At 31.1% G+C, this 21,006-nt stretch overlaps 4 protein-coding genes across 5 annotated transcripts; 2 read left to right on the plus strand and 2 right to left on the minus strand.

Moving 5' to 3' along the window:
• Positions 1-1,209: 1,209 nt before the first annotated feature.
• On the plus strand, positions 1,210-2,945 carry LOC130974834 (glucan endo-1,3-beta-glucosidase 8-like). The gene is made up of 2 exons (XM_057899682.1): positions 1,210-1,511; positions 1,811-2,945. Exons 1-2 carry the CDS (start codon positions 1,210-1,212, stop codon positions 2,943-2,945), a joined length of 1,437 nt encoding a protein of 478 aa, XP_057755665.1.
• A 462-nt stretch (positions 2,946-3,407) lies between these two features.
• LOC130944030 (probable inactive receptor kinase At5g58300) lies at positions 3,408-7,131 on the minus strand. Of its 2 annotated transcripts, XM_057872162.1 has the most exons (4): positions 6,809-6,897; positions 6,498-6,589; positions 4,482-5,826; positions 3,408-4,344 (listed from the first exon to the last, which is right to left on the minus strand). In XM_057872162.1, the coding sequence occupies exons 2-4, from the start codon at positions 6,507-6,509 to the stop codon at positions 3,716-3,718; spliced, it is 1,986 nt and encodes a 661-aa protein (XP_057728145.1). In that variant the 5' UTR covers positions 6,510-6,589; positions 6,809-6,897; the 3' UTR covers positions 3,408-3,715. The 2 variants fall into 2 exon arrangements, with proteins under 2 accessions (XP_057728145.1, XP_057728136.1); XM_057872153.1 differs by lacking the exon at positions 6,498-6,589 and having other exon boundaries at positions 6,809-7,131.
• A 7,168-nt stretch (positions 7,132-14,299) lies between these two features.
• On the plus strand, positions 14,300-16,175 carry LOC130974843 (protein MAIN-LIKE 1-like). The gene is made up of 4 exons (XM_057899687.1): positions 14,300-14,371; positions 15,049-15,758; positions 15,913-15,984; positions 16,100-16,175. The coding sequence occupies exons 1-4, from the start codon at positions 14,300-14,302 to the stop codon at positions 16,173-16,175; spliced, it is 930 nt and encodes a 309-aa protein (XP_057755670.1).
• Positions 16,176-19,397: 3,222 nt separating this feature from the next.
• Positions 19,398-20,114, minus strand: LOC130974849 (uncharacterized mitochondrial protein AtMg00810-like). Its single transcript, XM_057899692.1, has one exon. It carries the CDS (start codon positions 20,112-20,114, stop codon positions 19,398-19,400), a length of 717 nt encoding a protein of 238 aa, XP_057755675.1.
• Positions 20,115-21,006: the final 892 nt, after the last annotated feature.

The raw sequence follows: 21,006 nt of genomic DNA on the forward strand, positions 1-21,006 counted from the left end.
CTAGGTTTTTTGTTTGACTGATCAAGTTTGATACTAATGATTGTAACGATAGTGCAATGTAATTACAGAGATTTATAGGATACTCAAGTAGTTAAGTTAGTAAATATCTTAGAGATACAAATAGAAAAGTCGAGTAAACTACTAACTAGATTCTTATCTATTTTTTAGAATGACTATGTGATTCCTTAAAATAAAAACATAAAAACGATTTATTTTTTATTTTTTATTTTTATGACATAAAGCAGTTTTTGTAGGTGTTTTTGCTAATTTTGGATAAAAAACATTAATGTATCGGTTCAGAAATAAACAAAAACTTAATTGTTTCTAAATTTAAATTGGTTAAAAATTTATTTGTTCTTATTCTTTAAATAATATTTTTTTTAAACTATTTTTTTATTCAATATACTAATATTTTTTGTTCAATAAATTATTGAATATATAGTTTAATAAGTACAAATTAATTAATAAATTATTTAAATTTAAAAATATTATTTATTATGAAACTAAAAAAATAATTTTCATATAATTTTTAAATATATAAATAATAAATATTAAAATACAGTTAATACATTAATAATATTAACTCTATGATATACTATTAATATTATGATCTAAATAATTTTCACAATAAAGTGAAAACTAATAAACACATATTTGATATATAGTAAAATTTTTTTGAATAATAACAAATTTAATTATTTATATTTTTAAACTAAATTAATAATTCTATTTAATATCTTTATAATAAAATCCACTAAGAATAGGCTATTAATACTAAATAAAATAAATCATACTATAAACCAGCAAATCTTTCAGTGCATTTCTATTTTCTATTTTCTATTTTTTTTTTTGAATTTAGATCAAAATGAAAAAAAAAAGGGACTGTCTATACAATTTTTTCGTAAGTCATGTGATAAACATGTTTCTATGTTCACTTTTCTGTTATTTTATTATTATTATTAATTTTTTTTTTGGGTACATAAGATAGACATGCTTCTTATGTGACCTACAAGGGGGAAAAAAAATCAAAACTAAACAAAATTAAATATCTTCAAATCTAAAATAAGCTTCATAACTTATTTGTAAATTCTCCAAATTCTTACCTTCTCGTCTAATTCTAATCACTATTCTCAACTTAGAGATAAAAATGAAACAAGAACAAACTTCAAACCATATAGTTTCATTATTCCTCGTAGTGTGTTCTCAACCATGATCATAAGTTGTTATTCTTGGGTTGGTGTGAATTGGGGAACCATAACAACACACCAACTTCCACCTAACAAGGTGGTTAAGATGCTTAAGGAAAATGGTTTCAAAAAATTGAAGCTTTTTGATTCTGATGAGTTGATTATGGATGCTCTTAGAGGGAGTGATATAGAGGTCATGATTGCAATACCAAATATCATGTTGGAAAAGATGAGTTCTAGTTCTGAGGCAGATTCTTGGGTGTTTGAGAATGTAACTAATTACATGCACAATGGTGGAGGTGGTGGTGGTGTTGTGAATATCAAGTTGAGTTGTCATGTTCCTTCTTAACTATATTCCATGTTTCATGTTCATGTTCATGTTGTGTTTTTGCTTTTTTCCTCCTACAAAAAAGTTGGTTGAAATTTTCGAACAAAGGAAAACAAATTAAGAATATGAAAATGTTTCTTGATGTGAAAAGAAATCTTAATGATAAGTTCCATATGATTTGTGATATGTCATATTTTTACTATACTAATCTGTTTGAATTGACAGTTATTTTGAAACCGAATAATAGCATAAATTCTATTTAAAGGGTATGTTTGAATTGTTGTTGATATTGCAGGTATATTGCTGTGGGAAATGAGCCTTTTCTTAAAGCATATAACGGAAGATACCTAAACAAAACTCTGCCAGCTCTCATGAACATACAAAGATCACTCATCAAAGCTGGTTTTGGATTAGAGATCAAAGTCACAGTTCCATTCAATGCTGACATATACTATTCACCTGACTCAAATCCATTGCCATCAGGTGGTGAATTCAGGCCTGAGGCCAAAGAATTCACCATTGACATAATCCAATTCTTGTACTCAAACAATGCTCCTTTCACAGTTAACATCTACCCTTTCTTGAGCCTCTATTATGGCAATGATCATTTCCCTATTGACTATGCATTCTTTGAAGAAAACAACAAGAAGCACTCTCTTAGGGATGGAAACTTAGTTTACAGCAATGTGTTTGATGCAAATCTTGATACCCTTTTGTGGGCTCTACACAAGGAAGGTTACCCTGACATGGATATCATAGTTGGTGAAGTTGGTTGGCCAACAGATGGTGACAAAAATGGAAATGTCAATAATGCCAAGAAGTTCAACCAAGGCCTAATTCAACATGCTCTAAGTGGAACTGGGACTCCAAAGAGAAAAGGTATGATGATTGATATGTACCTATTTAGCCTCATTGATGAGAATTCCAAGAGTGTTGCACCAGGGAATTTTGAGAGGCATTGGGGGATTTTTGAGTTTGATGGGAAGCCAAAGTATGAACTAGACTTAGAAGGGCAAAATAGGGAAAAAGGTCTTGTCCCTGTGGAAGGTGTAAGGTATATGGAGAAAAAATGGTGTGTTTTGGATTCTTATGCTTCTAATTTAGACTATTTAGCTGTTAGCATTGACTATGCTTGTAGCTTATCTGATTGCACTTCTTTAGGGTATGGTTGTAGTTGTGGTGAGTTAACTCTAGAAGGTAATGCATCTTATGCATTTAATATGTATTATCAAGTGAATGATCAAAGGGAATGGGATTGTGATTTCAATGGCTTGGCTGTGATTACACATGAGGATCCTTCACAAAATGGATGCCAGTTCCCTGTGATGATAGCTCATGGTGGCTCTTCTTTGATGTTGCATGGGGGTATTATGGACATTTTCAAGAAAGCATTAGAATTTATGTTATTTTTGTGGTTTTGCTACAATTGACACACTTAGAAGATTTTCTGTGTTGAAATTGAGAACTAGATTAATATGTAACTTTTGTCATAAATCTATTTCAGGAAATTGTCTCCTTGTTTTTTTCTTCATACAATCTTATTTAACAGTTTACACAAACTCACTTTTGAAAGGATAATAAAAAGAAAAGTAAAAATAAATACTACTTTTCTTATAACATCAGAAAAAATAAATAACTGCAGCCTAAAAAGAACTCAACTGCAAAGAGGTTATCTTTTTTAGGTTAAATTACTTCATTATTCCTTATAATTTCACCAAATTTGTAATTGAGTCTCTACACTTTAACCATTTTAATTAAGTTTCTACACCAGTTTTAAATTTGTAACGTTTACTATTAAAATGAATCTAATCATAAATTTTAAACTATTGCAAGGACTCATTTGAAAACTTTTAAAATGAGAGGATCTAATTACAAATTTTTCCAAAACTATATGGACTAACAGTGGAATTTACTTTTTTTTATTAACACTAACCATCAATACAGTATTCATTGAAGGGCTAATAGACAAGTGCAACTTAACGTTAACAACAATTACAGAAGACAAAATGTGCTTGAATGAAGATCATCAATTGAATCATGATGTTAATACATAAGAATTCATGAAAAAAGTAACAACATACCTATAGAAGAAAATGACTCAAGGGATTCCATCTGTAAGAACTACTGAACAATTGGATAGAATATACCTTTGAATGTTGCTTCTTTGTTAAGGCAAGAATATAACACCCAAGATGGTTAATTATGGAGTTTGAACATTTGAGTCCTTGGACTTATACTCTTCAGAAGACGGCCGGTTCTCCGAGTCAGATTGCCGGACCTCTTCTATCATTCTCATCACTTCATCCATGTTCGGCCGCATATCCGGCATCTTTGCTACACAGGTCATGGCTATTTGCAGCATTTGCACCATTTCTTCTTCAATGTTTTGGTACCTCATTAGCTCCACGTCGAAAACCTCAGCAGTCCATTCTTCCCTAACAACAGATTGGACCCACCTAGGCAGATCAACCATGTCCTCGCGTCCGGGAGACTGAAGTGGTGCTTTCCCGGTAAGCATCTCTAGCAGTAGGACACCAAAGCTGTACACATCTGATTTATGAGAGTGCTTTCGGGTCTCAACTACCTCGGGTGCACGGTAACCTACAGCTCTAGAAGGTGTTACAGGCACATTCATAAGAGGGGCTAGGCCGAAATCAGAAATGCAGCCGTCTTTATCATGGTTGATTAGGACATTTGAGGACTTAATGTTTCCATGTGCAAATTTCGGACCGCCAACAGAATGAAGGTGAGCTAGTCCTCTGGCTGTTCCGAGAGCGATTTTAAGACGTGTGTCCCAATCTAATGGAGTTCTTCCACCTGCCCTGTTGCCTGTAATCAAATTTAAACCAATCTAATGATGACAATGACATTTCCAACTAAATGTAATGAAAGATCAAACATGTAATAAAAGAAGACAAGTTTAGATTTTGAAATTCTGGTAGAAACTATGTGAAAGAAATTCATACCATGCAAGAGGGAGGATAAGTTGCCACTGGGGACATAATCATAAACCAGAAGCTTCTCGTCTTTCGAATAATAATAAGCGCGAAGAGGCACCACATTTTGGTGTTGTCCAACCCTTCCAATGATCTCCATCTGCTGCTCAAAGTCCTTCTTACCAACCACAACTTCCTTCAACCTTTTCACCACAACTGTGGTCGACTCCTCTAGTATAGCCTTGTATGCAGTTCCATAGCTACCCTTACCCAAAACTTCGGCCGAAGCTCTTAGCAAATCCTCAAGATCAAAATTGTAAGAGCTTCCCTCGAAGAAAACCAGCTTGTTCTTCTCGGGTTCTTGCACTCCACTACCAAACTGTTCTTTCGGCTTCTCACTCCTACCTCCAATAGAACCCTTCCCTTTAACTGCACTAGGAGCTTCTTCCTCATCTTTCTTCTTTACACAGCAAAGGACAATAACAAGAGCTACAAGAGAAAGCAGCACGCCTCCTCCAACCGCAATTGCAATGATAGCTACTTTACTCAGTTTATTCTTTGAGCTTCCAATAGATGGCCGTGGAGCCGGTGTCACAGCTGGTGGAGCTGCTGGTGGAACCCCGGAGCATGGCTTTAAAGGTGGTCCACATAAGAGAATGTTTCCTTCAAAAGAGGAGTTGGGAAAAATCTGAAGAGCTGAAGGGATAGAACCATTCAAATGGTTGTAGCTTAAATTCAAGTTCCTGAGACTTGTAGCATTTAGATTAGGTATCTCTCCAGATAATGAGTTGTTCTGGAGATTCAAACTAGTTAATTCTGTCAAATTTTGCAGTGTCTTTGGAATGCTTCCGGTGAAGGCGTTATATGATAAATCGAGTACATTGAGTTTAGGTGACAATGAGGAAGGTATGTCACCGGAAAGGTTGTTATGCTGCAGATAAAGATACTCGAGAGACGGAAGAGAAGCAATGTCAGCAGGCAGATTTCCACCAAGTAGGTTGGATCGAAGGCTAATGATTTTTACAGCATCAAGCTTGCCAAGTGTGTTGGTCGGAATTGCGCCGACTAGTCCAACTCCGGGGAGCCGGACATAGATAACACGAGTTCCATTTTGATTGCAAGTTATGCCTACCCAAGATGTACAAACTGAGGATGCAGGATTCCACTGAAGATTTCGACGGTGAGGAATGGCATTGGCGAAATCAAGAAGAGCTTGCTTGTCTGAGCTCAGATCAGCAGCAATAGTAGTCAGAGGAAAAAGAAAAACTATGATGAACAAGAAAGGAGTCACTGATCTACAAATGAAGTTCATGGAGAGTTGCTTGCTGTCTGGACAACTGAATTCAGAGTAAACGTTTCCAAACTTCATAGTTTCCTGGTTAACATTATGGTAAACCGAAGTTGGCATCTAACAACACACAGAATTAAACAATATATACAAAGCCTAGCTTGTAGAATTAACTGAAAACATTTCAGAAGATAATAGTTGAAACAGAATCATTCCCAGAAAACAATATATATTGTTCAATGAAGAAGGACAAAAACATTGAAATCATTTGTGAATAAAGTTCAGGCAGAAAAGCAAAGGAACCAACGATTGGTGTATCAAAAAAACACCCTTCTTCTCTCAATTTTGCAAGACATAAGATACAAGACAACACAAAGAAGAATTTCAAAAAGTCAAATTTCCAAAAATAAAGATACTAAAAACAAAAAGAATTTGCTATATTGTATAGGCTTTTAGATAAAGAGGAAAGTGACACAGAGGTGAAGGAAAAGGATATCACTCAAATGTAGAATTAAGCCATAAAAGTAAGCTCTTTTAAGCTTTGTGGTAACTTAATAAACTCTTTTTCCCCCCTTACTAAGTTTGATTCAATGGAACTAGCATTTGTGCAGTTCATGCTCAGACACATCTACTTTTCCTGCCAACTTTCAACCAACACAAGCTTACCCTCTGAGTTAGTTGTTTTTTTTTTTTTTTTGCTTCTCAGGAAGAGATAAATGAATAAAAATAAAAACCCAAACTTTTCTTCAAAAGCATACCTTACCCCCCATGTAGCAGCTCAGAGTAGTTCAACAACTAATTTACATATTCCTTGAAAAACAAATCTTTCTCCAAGAGGATCTTTCAGATCCTTAAAAAAACAAAAAAAAAAAAAGAAGAAAAAGTTGTCACTAACACATCAAATCAGCACAAAAAGATATACTCAGAAAAAGCTTTAAAACACATTGCAAGCCACAATGTGGAGCATTAATGAAAACCACTCTAAGAAAACCAGATCTGCAAGCAAAATTGAGAGCACCATTTTGATACTAAAAAACCAAAAAGGTGAGATTTTTGAGTGAGTAATTACCTTAAAGGAACCAAAGTGGCAACAGAAGAAGAACTCATGAGAACTTCTAGAAGCAGGGTTCTCACTATAACAGTTGAAACAACATATCAAACAGCTTGTGTGCATACACAAAGATCAGCTAGTTGATGGGGTTGTGAGAAGAGTTACTTCAGCTTCAGATTCTCAAAAGTCAACAGTACTAGCTAGCTAGTTTGCTATAGCATGCAAAATATGAGGAACTTGGTTTCATTGGAAAAAGAGCATAGAACTATAGAAATTAAAAGACTTCCCATGAAGCAAAGGGAATTTGGCTTAAACTAAGGAGCATTTTAAGCTAGAGAGAATAATAATAGCAACTACAAGAACAGAAGCTTCATAATGAATTCAACAAAACAAAAATTCAGGAAAGTGACTTCATTATTTATTTCATTTTTTTTTTTTGTATATACAGGAAGAATATGTTTGTTTTGTTTGGTAAGCATAAATAAGTTGAAGCGCAACGAATTATAACTCAAATGATATAATTTTTATTTATTTTTGTTTTTAATGTTTATAGTAAGAAATATTAATTAAACAAATCTTAACTTTTTATTTAATATATTTTAAATCAATAATTTAAATTTAAATTAAATTTAGTTGTAGGTTTAAAAGAAAAAAAATTACACAGCAAAACATAAAATAACAAAATATAAATAGTGGAATGAAATAGGTAATAAAATATAAATCATTTTAAGTTTGCATGGATTAATAAATATCCCAATATAAACGAATCATAAACTAATTTTTTAATTAGTGTAATACATCAAAATAGATGGTTGAAGTGACATACAAAAATATGGAATGGTTTGCTGCAAAAAATCCAACAGATAATCACGTATTATTGTGTTACAGAAAAAAATGCATATTGTAAAAACTAAAAAGCAAAAAATATCAATTTTCGCAAGACAAAAAAAAATATTTTTTTCCTAACCTGCGAAAATTCTAGGTTCATATTCTTAAAATTAAGAGTAATATCCTAAATCAATACTCATAATTTAATTTTCAACAAATTTTAATTATCAAATCGATCTCTAACCTTTTATTTTTTGTTATATATATTAATTTTTATGTTAAATTTTGATAAAAAAATTAAATAAATTAATCTTTATTCTTATTTAATAAAAGAAAAAAATCTCTAATTTTTTAAAAAATTTTTATATTAATCTCTTTATATAAACGAGTAATTTGATTTAAAAACTATTTTGTTTAATAAAATAAAAATTTAAAGACTAATTTAATAATTAAAATTTATTGAGGACTAAAATTAATTTGCATGACCTACTTCAAAAAAAAAAAATTCACATTTTTTAAAATCATATATAAAATTTTCAGTCATAAATGTACTAATAATTAACAAAATTAAAAGAAAAAAGAAAAAAGAAAAATAGAATTATTAAATACTTACTTACTCACAAATGTGTTGGTAACTATTGGATCAAATCTAAAATGCAGAGACAGACACACTAATCTCAACCATCAAATGTGTCTTTCTCTATCTTGGCCTGACCTACCACACACACCCAAAGAGAGAAAGAGAAATATTAAGTACTCTTTTTTTTAATATTTTAATCATTTCCATTGGTGACAGAAAGTGAAAGGTTTGAAACTTTGTTGATAGAAGTCAGAAGGCATGCACATGTACTATAATTATGTGTTAGAAATATCCTTAAACATCTAACACCAAAAGTAGTGTTATTATTACCTGTCAGTCAATACTCAATTTAATGTTACAACAAGAATTAGCAAATAGCAATAAATAAATAAATAAATAAAATTATTTTATAAACTGATTGTTGTGCATTCATTGATTTTTACAATGTTTTTTAGTTAAATAACATTTATATTTATAACATATTTGAAATAGATTAATCGAATTGATGCATGTAACTACCTATGGTCAACAAAATTAAATAGAGTAAAAATTTTCCCACTTTTATTTATTTTAATTTAGTCAATTTGCATCTCAATAATTAAAAAATGACAATCTATGTTTTATCATTCTTTTTTATTAGACTCATGAGTCTTTTAATTTATGAGAATTTTTTTATAAAAAATGATAAAAGATATTTATGCGTGACGTAATTTTATATAACTTAGCCTTTAACATTTTTATGTGGATGATAATCATTTGTTTGGAATTGTGTAATTTTTACATAATTATCAAAATGATGTCCAATCAAATAGGTAATATTTTTTTGCAATATTATTAGATGAATCTATAGACGATAAACAATTCCAATCAAATAATTATTATTAGGACGGGAGAATGTCAGATTATATAAGTTAATATTGTATTTAAATATTTTTCGTCCCAGAAATTTTTATAAAAAGATTCCTATATATGTCTAACGAAAAAAATAAAAGATAAATTGTCATTTTCTAATTGTTAAAGTATGAGTTGTCTAAATAAAAAAAAAAATTAATTACTTTATTGGTCTTTATAGTTTCACAAAATTTTTAATTAGGTCCCTATACTTTTTTTCTTTTAATTGGGTCCTTGCATCAAAATTTTTTTCAATTGAGTCCCTATACTTTTTTTTTCTTTTTATTTGAGTCCCTACACCAATTTTTTTTAGTTGGGTCCCTATACAATTAAGCCAATTACTACTAAGAAGGACCTAATTGAAAAAAAAAAATTGGCGTAGGAACCCAATTAAAAAAAAAGTATAGAGACCTAATTGAAAATTTCGCGAGATTATAAGGACCAATAAAGTAATTAAACCTAAAAAAAAGACCGAAAAAAAGGTTTATATTAAATAATTAAAAAAGATAAATTTTTTGTTTCTTTTCTCCTCCTGTGTGTATTATTTACCCATTGATGAATCCTATTGGAGAAACGGAAAAAAGAAAATGTTGTCACCTAATTAATCACATGCATGGAGTGACCAATACATTTAATTGAACCTTGCCTCTCCTTTGCTTGCATGGCACACTTTGATACTTTTCTCGTTACTATGTTCATGTTGTGATTATAAATGTTATTTTGTTTTAAGTGAAATTATGGTGTGAAGATGTAAATTTATATAAAACATATAAAATTTATTAAAATTATTATTTAATAGTATTAGTGATATTGTTAACACTATATGTGTAACTATTTTTAAGTAAAAAAATAATCTATATATATATATATATATATATATAATAAATTAAACCTTTATAATGGTGTGCCCGTTAATTATTTTAATATGTGCTTCTTGAGTAACATTTCACAGTTCTCCGTCATCATCATGATGTTTTAAGGAAGAAAAACGAAAAACATATAATATATATATATATATGCTTATTAGAAATGAGATTCACACATGATCAAATAATGTGAAAATTTTATATCAGAAAATCCCTACTCTTTTTAGTTACACTTTATTGGACTTTCAAGTTATAGTATTGTTAGGAAAAACAAACTGTGTATAGTTGAAAAATAATGACCTTTTATAAAAGGTTTTTGGTAATACTAATTAGATTTTAAGAATTATGGTGATATTATTTGTTTTAGTAATTAAATAAATTTTTTTTAAACAAATTTGTAGTTGACTCTATATATAGCATTGCACGATTGGCTATAACGCTTTATGACCTTTTCTTTTTCTGTCCTTTGTCGGCATATATTGATTGAGAACACTAAATAAATAAAATATATGTCAAATAGAATATATTTCGTTGAAATTCGAATTCCCCATCAAACAATAGTCTCCTATGTCCCCCCTAAAAATAAATAAATAAATCAATCAATCCAAAGAAGACGGAAAGAAAAAAGAAATTTATAAATTTTAATTTGTTCTATAATTTGTCCTTTTGCTGTAGTGAACGGAATAAATTGAATTTTTATATTACATATACAAACAAATATCACCAATAATTACTTCTATAGATTACGTAATGTACTATTAATCTATTTTATGAGAAAATTATATTACATTTAACAGGTATATCATATATGAAATCAAGCACTGGACACTTAAAACACAAATTATTTTAGTTAATTAGTATGATAATTATTATTATTTATTTGTTATTTTAGTAAAATATTTTTGCTCCGTATTATTACTGCTGTCCAGTAAAGTATATAGTTCATCTAAAGAAATTTTGTTTTTCCTAAATATTAGTCATTATTTAAAAAATATTTTATTTTATTCTAATTGAATTTATTAGGCAGTCAACAGTTTTTTTTAACATGTAGTTACTGTTCATAGAATGGATATAAAATATAATTATTTATTTGTTAAAAGATTTAATGTATTGGTCAACTGTTAACCAAAAATTAGTAGTATAGTGATCTCGAATATTTGATAATTTTAAGGGTTTATAAGAAAAAGTTTTGATTAAAAATAAAATTTTAAGTTACTAATAATTAATGCAGTAATGGTAGCATCAAAATATTTTTTATTGAAAACCTTAAAGAAAACTAAACAGATAGCTAGAATAATTATAAATTAAAATAGACTTGTCATAATAAACATTATTGGATCCAGTTTTCATTCCAAAAAACCAAGTCAACAGATTAATTTAAAACATGGAACAAGTTAGTACCTCATACCAAATCCTTCTTTTTTAAGTGTGTTTATCAATATATCATATGTTGTTCATTTGTCAAATATAATAACATACAAAAGAAAATGACATATGGTAACATTAAAAAATATTAAAAAAAAAAAACAAGAGGATCAAATCTCATAGTCAGAGAGGATATATTAGCACATGCAACAACATATGTGATATTAACAGAATATGTAGATAGAGAAAAAAAATAAGTGATAATTAAATCTTGTAAACTAATATAAAAAAATAAGTTATGTGAAATTTTTTAATGAAAAAATATAAATATAAATTTAATTTAATACACTAACAGTATAAATAATTTATAAGGTTATCTAATTAGATTTATGTATTTAAATAATTTTTTAGATAATAAATTTAAAAATTAATTATTTTTATTAATGTTATAACACATGATAAATTGTCTGTGTAAAATTTTTTTTACATGATATAGTACATGAAAATTATATTTAAAAACTAAGAAGACAAATCTAACCACTATGGCTTTTCAAATTTCCAACCACTTCTTCTCTACCTTTTGCATATAGTTTTGCTGGATCTAGACCTCTTCATCTTTTCATAAAATAGAAACTACTCAAACAAATTATTCTAACTTAGAGATATATTTAAAAAATAATAATTACACAAATGGGGCATAGAAATTTGAAAAACTCAATAATGTTATAAATTATTGAAACGAAGACAGAACTAGGAGACAAATAATAATCCATGAATCAGGTAACCAACTATTTAAATTAAAAAAAAAAAGATCTATGATATGATGTGCTAACAAAAATAACCCCATTATTATATGTATTTTTTTATTTAGAGAAAGGAATTTTAAAAAAGCAATACAAACAAATTAAATAAATTTGGTATAAAGGTTGAAGGGTAAATTATGGAAACCACACAAAAGCAGAGAGAAATTCTAGCTAATTAAGTATATGAATGTTAAGCAACAATGATGATGGAATATGCATTGCAACCATAATTTGGTGGTAATTTTAATAAAATTAAACCTTGAATGAAGTGAACTATAACACTGCCTAAGCAGTGTTTGGTTTAGTATTGAGTAGGAGAAAAATACGTTTAAGTATATTAAACGTTTGTATTTTATATTTGAATATTTTTTAATGTGAAAGTGATTTTACGTTTTTAACGTATGTTTATATGAAGTTAAAAATTTTAATTTTTATGTTCACTTGTTACTGTTGGGCAATTAGTTAAAAAAATTATTTTTATTTTACTAATTCTATCTTTTAATTTATTTTCTTTTTTAATAAGTAATACAGAAAACAATCTACTTTTATATTTAATTTGCTGTGATTTTTTGTTGTAATAATGTTATCTATCAAGAATTTTTAGATTTATTTCAATTACTACAAAAATAAATATTTTTATTTTATTTTTTTATCATTAGATTCAACAGAAATAATCTAGTGAATGTGATGCTTCATCAAACCAAAAAATCATGATGTCTCAACTTTAGCAAAAAGGGTACATTATTACAATAAATTGTAGGGCACATATCTGTAATAATATTAGGGATACCACCCGTTTCGTTTTCTTTAGTTTGTGATCCAAAATTTTCTCAGAGTGATGATTATAGAGAGAAGAATTCAAAATACACAGTCTTGAAAAAGTGTCATTTAATTTTAACAATTTTTTTAAAGTTTAATCTAATAAAAAATATATGTAGTAAATGATTATATATTTAATTTTTTTCTAGATGAGTAAATAGAGATTGAACTCTAATTTTTTTTATTATAAAAAAATTGATATTATATTATAAAAAATTTTCTCTAAAAATTTAAGTTATATATTAAAAAAACCAACTAAGGAGTAGTTTCAAAATCTTTGTTGCGCGGTGTTTCTGTTCATTGATAAAAAAATTTAAATTTCAAAATTTTATACATTGAAAAAAAAATGTTAGAAGTCTCTGCTTTAAATGTGTAAAAGAAGTTTAAATTCTTACTATATGAAGAGTTGAAAGAATATATACCATGAGACTATATTTTTTAAAAGAAAATAAAATTATTTTTTAGTTACAATAATATTTCACTGGAGATCAAATGTATTAGGATGAGAATAAAATGTTGTAAATTTTATAAAAAAAAAAAGAAAGAAGGACAATATTTTAGGTAAAATGAATGCATATGCATTACGTATTGTAGGGTCTTTATTTCCTCTCTCTTCTTTGCCTTTTCTCTCTCACACGCATGCAAGCAAATTAGAATATATACAATCAAATAAGAATAAAAAATAATAATCAATAAAAGATGAGATCATTTTCTACAGAAAAAAAATATGGCCCTCCATTTTCTTAATAACTTCCCATTTATTTTTCAATATTAACTTATGTTGTGTCTTTGACTGAGAAAAAAAAATATTTCTAGTTTGTATTTTGAAAATAGCAACTCTATATATCGTCAATTGATTTAATTACTGGAGACAAAATTAAAACTAGGGTAAAAAATCCTAATAAGCCAAGGCAAGAATCGTGTAACGTAAATACGCCAAATTAAAAATCGTTTCAGCAATAAGCCAAACGCTATCTATATGTAATTCGAACCAGGGTGGTTCGAACTACAAACGTAAGTAAATCGAACCAGGGTGGTTCGAATTGGTGGCAGAGAAAAATTGAAGGTAATTCGAACCAATGTGGTTCGAACTAGAGATGAATATAATTCGAACCGGACAAGTTCGAATTATGGATTGGAAATCAAAGCAAGTAATTCGAACCACCCTGGTTCGAATTACCCTTGGCGTGCTCCTTCATAATTCGAACCAACCTGGTTCGAATTAGTGGTGATTCGGCTATATAAGGAGTTCGAAGCACCCTCATTCGAACTATTCTTCCTTCCCCCTACCCCACCAAATCTCAGAGAAAACGACCCAGATCCTCTCCGAGGAAGACCTGAACGGAATACTCTGCAGATGGGAGATGATCCAGCACGTTTGTATCGCTTGGATGGAGTTGCTCATATAGCCGGGGTTATCAACGACGAGGTTAGTACGAAAATATTTCTGATTGTAGCGGTATTTGCGAGTTAGTGGTTTTGCATGTGGGTTAGATCGTGGTTTATGTTAGTGGTTTATGTTGTTGGTTTATGTTGTTGGTTTATGTTAGTGGTTTTAGTTAGTGGTTTAAGTTAGTGGTTTATGTTAGTGGTTTATGTTAGTGGTTTAAGTTAGTGGTTTTAGTTAGTGGTTTAAGTTTGTGGTTTATGTTAGTGGTTTATGTTAGTGGTTTAAGTTAGTGGTTTGTGTTAGTGGTTTATGTTGGTTGTTAGTGGTTTAAATTAGTGGTTTGTGTTAGTGGTTTATGTTGGTGGTTTATGTTAGCGGTTTTTGTGAGTGGTTTATGCAAGCGGTTTATGTTAGTGATATATGTAAGTGGTTTTTGTTAGTGGTTTTATGTTGATGGTTTGTGTTAGTTGTTTTATGCTAGCTATTTTATGTTAACCGTTTTAGGTAAGGTGTTTTATGTTAGTGGTTCTGCTGAAGCTGTTTTATCTTAGCGGTTTAGTTGTGCGGTCAATGGGTTTATTGTACATGCGGTTATCTTTCATGTAATTTTATGCGGTTTTATTTAGTCCATTATTTTGTTCATGCGTTATCGTGCTGGTTACGCTTGTTGTCGGTTATTAAGCTGGTTCTAACTGTGCTATGCATTTCATGGACAGCCCCAGCGATGTATTAGGAGCATGCGGCGACAGCAGGGCATGCGACTAGATGACAGATACGTTCCGTACTTGCAGATGGCAGGACTATACCATCTTGCAAGGTTGAACGATAGATGGTTCCGGTTAGACGAGGCCCTTGTCAGTGCATTTGTCGAGCGATGGCGTCCGGAGACGCACACGTTTCACATGCTGTTCGGAGAGTGCACCATCACTCTTCAGGACGTGGCATACCAGTTGGGTTTGCCAGTGGACGGGCGTTACGTAAGCGGCTGCCTGTCAGAGTTCCATTTATACATCCAGGGTGGCCGTCCAGCCTGGGTGTGGTTCCAGGAGCTGCTTGGAGTGGTTCCTCCTCCCAGCCAGGTTCAGAAGTACGCAGTGAACTGCAGCTGGTTTCAGGAGACTTTTGGTGAGTGTCCCGATGGAGCAGATGATGAGACTGTGCGGCGATATGCCCGTGCGTATATTATGATGTTGTTGGGCACGCAGCTGTTTGGGGACAAGTCTGGCAACCGCATTCACATTAGATGGCTTCCGTACGTAGCTAGGCTGGAGGAGATGGGTACCTACAGTTGGGCCTCTGCAGCACTGGCATGGTTGTACCGGTGCATGTGCCGAGTGGCGAACAGACATGTCGTCAAGTTAGCAGGCCCACTTCAGCTACTTCAGTCTTGGATCTTCTGGCGATTTTCTCGGTTTAGGCCTTCTAGGTGGGTTTGACACGATCAGCTGGCCATTGGCCTCGAGGTACTCTACTAAGCCTTCCCTATTTCATTTTAGTATAAAGATATCCAAGTTCATTATTAATGTATTAGAAACCCTTTAGGCACATTTAACTAGCCATACGACACATGTATTATGTAGGTGGTCAGGATACAACTCTTCTGCTAGTGAGAAGGGTCCTAGAGTGGAGATGTGGAGGCTTAGGATAGACCGGTTATAGGACAGGGAGGTGAGTAAGCTACTTAATGAGTTTCTTTATTTTAGCAGACTTTATGATATGCCCTGAATATGGAGATTTTTCTGTGCAATTTATCTGGATGCCGTACAGCACTCCGGAGGTACTTCAGGTTGTGCATCCAGAGGTTCTGGAGCCTAGCAGTACTCTAAAAGCATATATACCATGAGACTATATTTTTTAAAAGAAAATAAAATTATTTTTTAGTTACAATAATATTTCAATGGAGATCAAATATATTAGGATGAGAATAAAATGTTGTAAATTTTATAAAAAAAAAAAGAAGGACAATATTTTAGGTAAAATGAATGCATATGCATTACGTATTGTAGGGTCTTTAATTTATTTCCTCTCTCTTCTTTGCCTTTTCTCTCTCACACGCATGCAAGCAAATTAGAATATATACAATCAAATAAGAATAAAAAAAATATTTCTAGTTTGTATTTTGAAAAAATAACACCACTATATATATATATATATATATATATATATATATATATATCTCCTCAATTGATTTAATTAATGGAGACAAAATTAAAACTACTATACCATAACAATACCACCTAAATTTACCCATAATCAAATTAATAGAATTTTTTTTGTCGTTAGCAAACAGTATTGATCTATAACTCCACATTAAGGCCTCACTTTTAAGGGGGGAAAATATACTTATTGATAGTTAGGTAATTAAGATATATATTACGTGAAGTTGTTCTCAGGAAATGGAAATAGCATACTTAGGTTGGAGATAATAATATCATTTAAGATACGTAAATAAAAATTAAAATATTGTACTATAATTTGAAAAATTATTTAAAATTTTTGTTTTATTTGTATTACCTTAATTTTTTTGGTAATATATTGATATTAATGGAAACAAAATTGAATTTAGAATTCTCAACTTTTATTTTTTTATTTATTTTTTCGTTGAATACAAAAATAGATAAGATAAGTAAATCCAATATATATAAAAAGAAGATTCATGGTTAAGGATAAAGATATTTGAGTAAGGATTATTTTAAAATGTATCTCTTTGTTGTGTTTAAAAGAGTGTTAATAAACAATTGATAGGTATTTTTAGATATATTATTATTTAAAAGAATTGACATAATACACCCAATCAATTAGAATTAAAAAAAAATTAATTATTTTATTGATTTTTATAATTTTATCAAATTTATAATTAAATTTTTATAATTTTTTTAATTAGGTCCCTATATTAATTTTAATTTTGTATTAAGTCTTTTCTAGTGTAAAAAATATTAGAGTTAACTGAATATTTTTTTATAAATTAAAAATATTTATAATTAAAAATCTAATTAATTAAATATTTAACCACATGTATTTTAAAGAAAATATTTTGTTAATTTTAAGATTTTTTATATGAAATAATCTAATAACAAAAGTATAGAAATTTAACTAAAAATTTAATAAAAATATAAAAACCAATAGAATAATTAACTTAAAAAGATTATGTTGTTATTGTTATAAACAACGATTCATGTAAATAAATAAAGAGAAAGAATTCAAACATTATTATTTAAAAATATATAATAAAAACTTTCTTAGTATTAAATTCACTCATAATATGATTTTCATGACTCAATAAATGTTGCTAAATATTTCATAATTTTTAAATAAATGTCACTTTTTAAATGCATAAATAAACTCATTTAAAAAATATTAAATAATTTACTTAGATTTTAAATCATTTTGGATGTATTTAAATAATTTAAAAATGTTATTCTTTGTTCAGGTTTTTTTAATCACAGTTATTCAGAGATTACAAGCAATTAAACATGCTGTTGAAGGTGCGCAAAAGGAGTGTGAGAATAGAGCAGAAGTAGAAACAGAAAAAAGAAATGAGAGTTCTTGTTTTCTCAATGTACTGAATGGTGAACCACACTTTACACTGTTACAACAATATATATATATATATATATATATATATATATATATATATATATATATATATATATATATATATATACCCATTTTATTCCTCAAAGAATTTTAGACTGTATACTTTAGTCCCCAACTAAAATTAATTACTCAGTTGGTCCCTAACAATTAACTCTATCAGTCACTTAGGTCCTTTACTCCATTAATTCTAATGGAGGACAAAATAGTCCCTGCCAACTCTAACAGGGGACAAAATGGTCCATGATCTTTTCTGTTCGGAAACGACACTGTTCTCTCCCAATTTCTATCATATCTCGCATAACACTAACAGTATAACACTGTAACTTTAAACTACAAAATGCACACTCTATAAATTTAATGTTTACAAGAAAAAAAATCCTCAACTTGTTCTAAACCAATTCATACTCAGGAAACTAATGCCTATGTCTCTCAACTAGTTGTTGTCTTCGATGGATCCCATGAATCTAAACAGCAAGTCTGATTTGTTAAGACTCATTATCGTCGTTGCCATCTCCATCCTCCTCTGCCTTAACATCTCCATGACCAGATTGTCCACCACTCCGATCGCTTCTTTCAGCTTCTTCTTCGAACCAATGTTCAGTAATCGCTTCAGTTTTCATATGAGCGGCAATGACGACATTGCTCGTTGTAATAGCTTGGATGTGAGGTCGAAGCTATCTGCCAACTTCGACTTCAGGAAAGAAGGAATGAAGCACTCGGTGTCTATTTCAAATGAGAATTTGTATATGATGTCGAAGGAGAATCTTCTCATGATGTCCTAATGTCCAATAATCTATATTGCTTACCGGAGAGTAGAGAAAGGCATGCCGTTGAAGTAGTTGTGAAACTTGGTCTTGGGGATGTTGTGGACGTTGTCGGGGTTGGAGGTGATGTTATCAAAAACGTGGAAGTGGATGCTTTTGGTGGGTGAAGTATAGAGGAGGTGGATGTACCAATCACAAAGATTTAGGAAGTATGTGGTCCATGACATGTTGAGGTAGGTGCGACACGTGTGACAATTACACCATGGCTTAATCTTGGAGCTAAAGAGGAGGAAAGAAAAGATGAAAAAGAATATTGTGAAGGTGAAGAAGGAGAGTATGAATGTTAGGGTTATGCGAGATGTGATAAAAATTGGGGAAGAACAATGTCGTTTTTGGATAAAGGGTCATGGATTATTTTGTCACTCGTTAGAGTTGTCAGGGATCATTTTATCTTCCGTTAGAGTTTTCAGGGACCATTTTATCTTCCGTTAGAGTTGACGGAGTCAAGGACCTAAGTGACTGACAGAATTAATTGTTAGGGACCAATCGAGTAATTAATTTTAGTTGGGGACTAAAATGTTTAGTTTAAAATTCTTTGAGGACCAAAATGGGTATATACTCACATATATATTGGTGAGAGGCATTCCCAAATCCTTCAAAATGAAACTGAGCCAAATAGCCTCCTTAGTAGCAGCGGCGAGCGCTCAATATTCAGCTTCGGCTGAACTGCAAGCAACTGTCACTTGTTTTTTGCTCTTCCATGAAACCAGGGCACTGCCAATGTAAAAGCAGTAGGCTGTCACAGATCTTCTTGAATCAGGACATGCCGCCCAATCGGAATCAGCAAATCCAATGACACAGAGATCAGAGGTGGTCGAGAACACTATGCCAGTGGCAGGTGAAGCTTTGATATATTTGAGGATTCGATGGACAGCACTGAGGTGAGAAGTAGTGGGGTGGTCAAGGTATTGACTCAACTTTCCAATGGCAAAGCTAATGTCAGGTCGGGTGTTGGTCAAATAGAGCAATTTGCCAACTAACTTTTGATATTCTGTAGAATTTGAGAGGAGAACGCCTTTAGTTTTATTGAGTTCGGTACTATAGTCCATAAGGGTAGAAGCAGGCTTGCAGTTCTCAAAACTAGCATCCTTTAAGATGTCCATAGCATACTTTCTTTGATTAAGAAGAATGCCCTCTTTCGATCGCGCAACCTCCATCCCAATAAAGAATTTCAAATCTCCAATGTCCTTGATTTTGAATCTATCATCCAAGACTGTTTTGACAGCATTAATTTCTCCCAAATCATTTCCAGCCAATATCAAATTGTCAACGTAAACCAACAATGCGGTGAATCCAAATTCAGTTTGCTTAGTAAACAAACTATAATCAGCCTTTGACTGAACAAAACCCAACTCAACCATAACAGATTTCAGCTTTGTATTCCACTGTCGATTCACTTGTTTTAGACCATAAAACGACTTTTCAAGCTTGCACACTTGGCCAGTTTAACGTCCAACCCTTGAAGTGGTTTCATGTACACCTCCTCATCCAAATCACCGTCCAAGAATGCGGAATCGACATCAATTTGCTTGAAGAACCATCCCTTTGCCGCAGCCATAGCCAAGACAACTCTCAAGCTGCCCAACTTCATCACAGGGCTAAATGTGTCTCGATAATCAATCCTAGGGACTTGGGTGAATCCCTTCGCCACTAATTGTGCCTTGTAGCGTTCAATGCTGCCATCAGGGTTGTATTTCACTTTGAAAATCCACTTGTTACCAATTGCCTTCTTGTCGAGTGGAAGTGAAGTGAGCTTCCAAGTTTGACTTTACTCAAGAGCTTGGAGTTCATTCCTAATAGCATAAACATAACAAGATTGAGTAATTGCTTCACTGTAGTGCTTGTGTTCAATGTTAGAAGAGATGGCTAGAGAATATGCAGTATGTGATGCAGAAAATTTTTCATATTACAAATAGTTCGATAAAGGGTACCTTTCATATTTTCGGAGTGGAAGCTGAGAAGTGGTAGCATTTAGACAATGATAGTCTTGCAAATGTGATGGTGCTCTGCAAATTCTTGTCGATTTTCTTAACAGGGGCAGTGCTGATGCATGTTGAGTTGCAAGTGTGTGATTTTGTGGCATATTTATTTGATTAGGTAATGGAGATTGAATTGGTGGTGTATGTGCTAAATTGAAATTTTGTGGGGCATCATTATTATTGTTGGAAGTCTCAGTGTGTGAGTTGGATGCATGTGATGCTTGATGATTAGTGTGTGATGTGTGAGGTTGAAGAATGATGTCATATGTAAAGG

This window comes from Arachis stenosperma, chromosome 1, assembly GCF_014773155.1.
Source record: "Arachis stenosperma cultivar V10309 chromosome 1, arast.V10309.gnm1.PFL2, whole genome shotgun sequence".
NCBI classification, from domain to species: Eukaryota; Viridiplantae; Streptophyta; class Magnoliopsida; order Fabales; family Fabaceae; genus Arachis; species Arachis stenosperma.

Coding starts and splice junctions, on each gene's coding strand:
- LOC130944030 (XM_057872153.1), bottom strand. CDS start 6,913: ATGCACACAAGCTGTTTGATATGTTGTTTCAACTGTTATAGTGAGAAC. Junction 5,827..6,808: donor GCCACTTTGGTTCCTTTAAG/GTAATTACTCAC, acceptor AATGTTAACCAG/GAAACTATGAAGTTTGGAAA. Junction 4,345..4,481: donor CTTATCCTCCCTCTTGCATG/GTATGAATTTCT, acceptor ATTTGATTACAG/GCAACAGGGCAGGTGGAAGA.
- LOC130974849 (XM_057899692.1), bottom strand. CDS start 20,114: ATGGTTGAGTTGGGTTTTGTTCAGTCAAAGGCTGATTATAGTTTGTTT.
- LOC130974843 (XM_057899687.1), top strand. CDS start 14,300: ATGGGAGATGATCCAGCACGTTTGTATCGCTTGGATGGAGTTGCTCAT. Junction 14,372..15,048: donor CCGGGGTTATCAACGACGAG/GTTAGTACGAAA, acceptor TTTCATGGACAG/CCCCAGCGATGTATTAGGAG. Junction 15,985..16,099: donor TGGAGGCTTAGGATAGACCG/GTTATAGGACAG, acceptor GATGCCGTACAG/CACTCCGGAGGTACTTCAGG.
- LOC130974834 (XM_057899682.1), top strand. CDS start 1,210: ATGATCATAAGTTGTTATTCTTGGGTTGGTGTGAATTGGGGAACCATA. Junction 1,512..1,810: donor GGTGGTGTTGTGAATATCAA/GTTGAGTTGTCA, acceptor TTGATATTGCAG/GTATATTGCTGTGGGAAATG.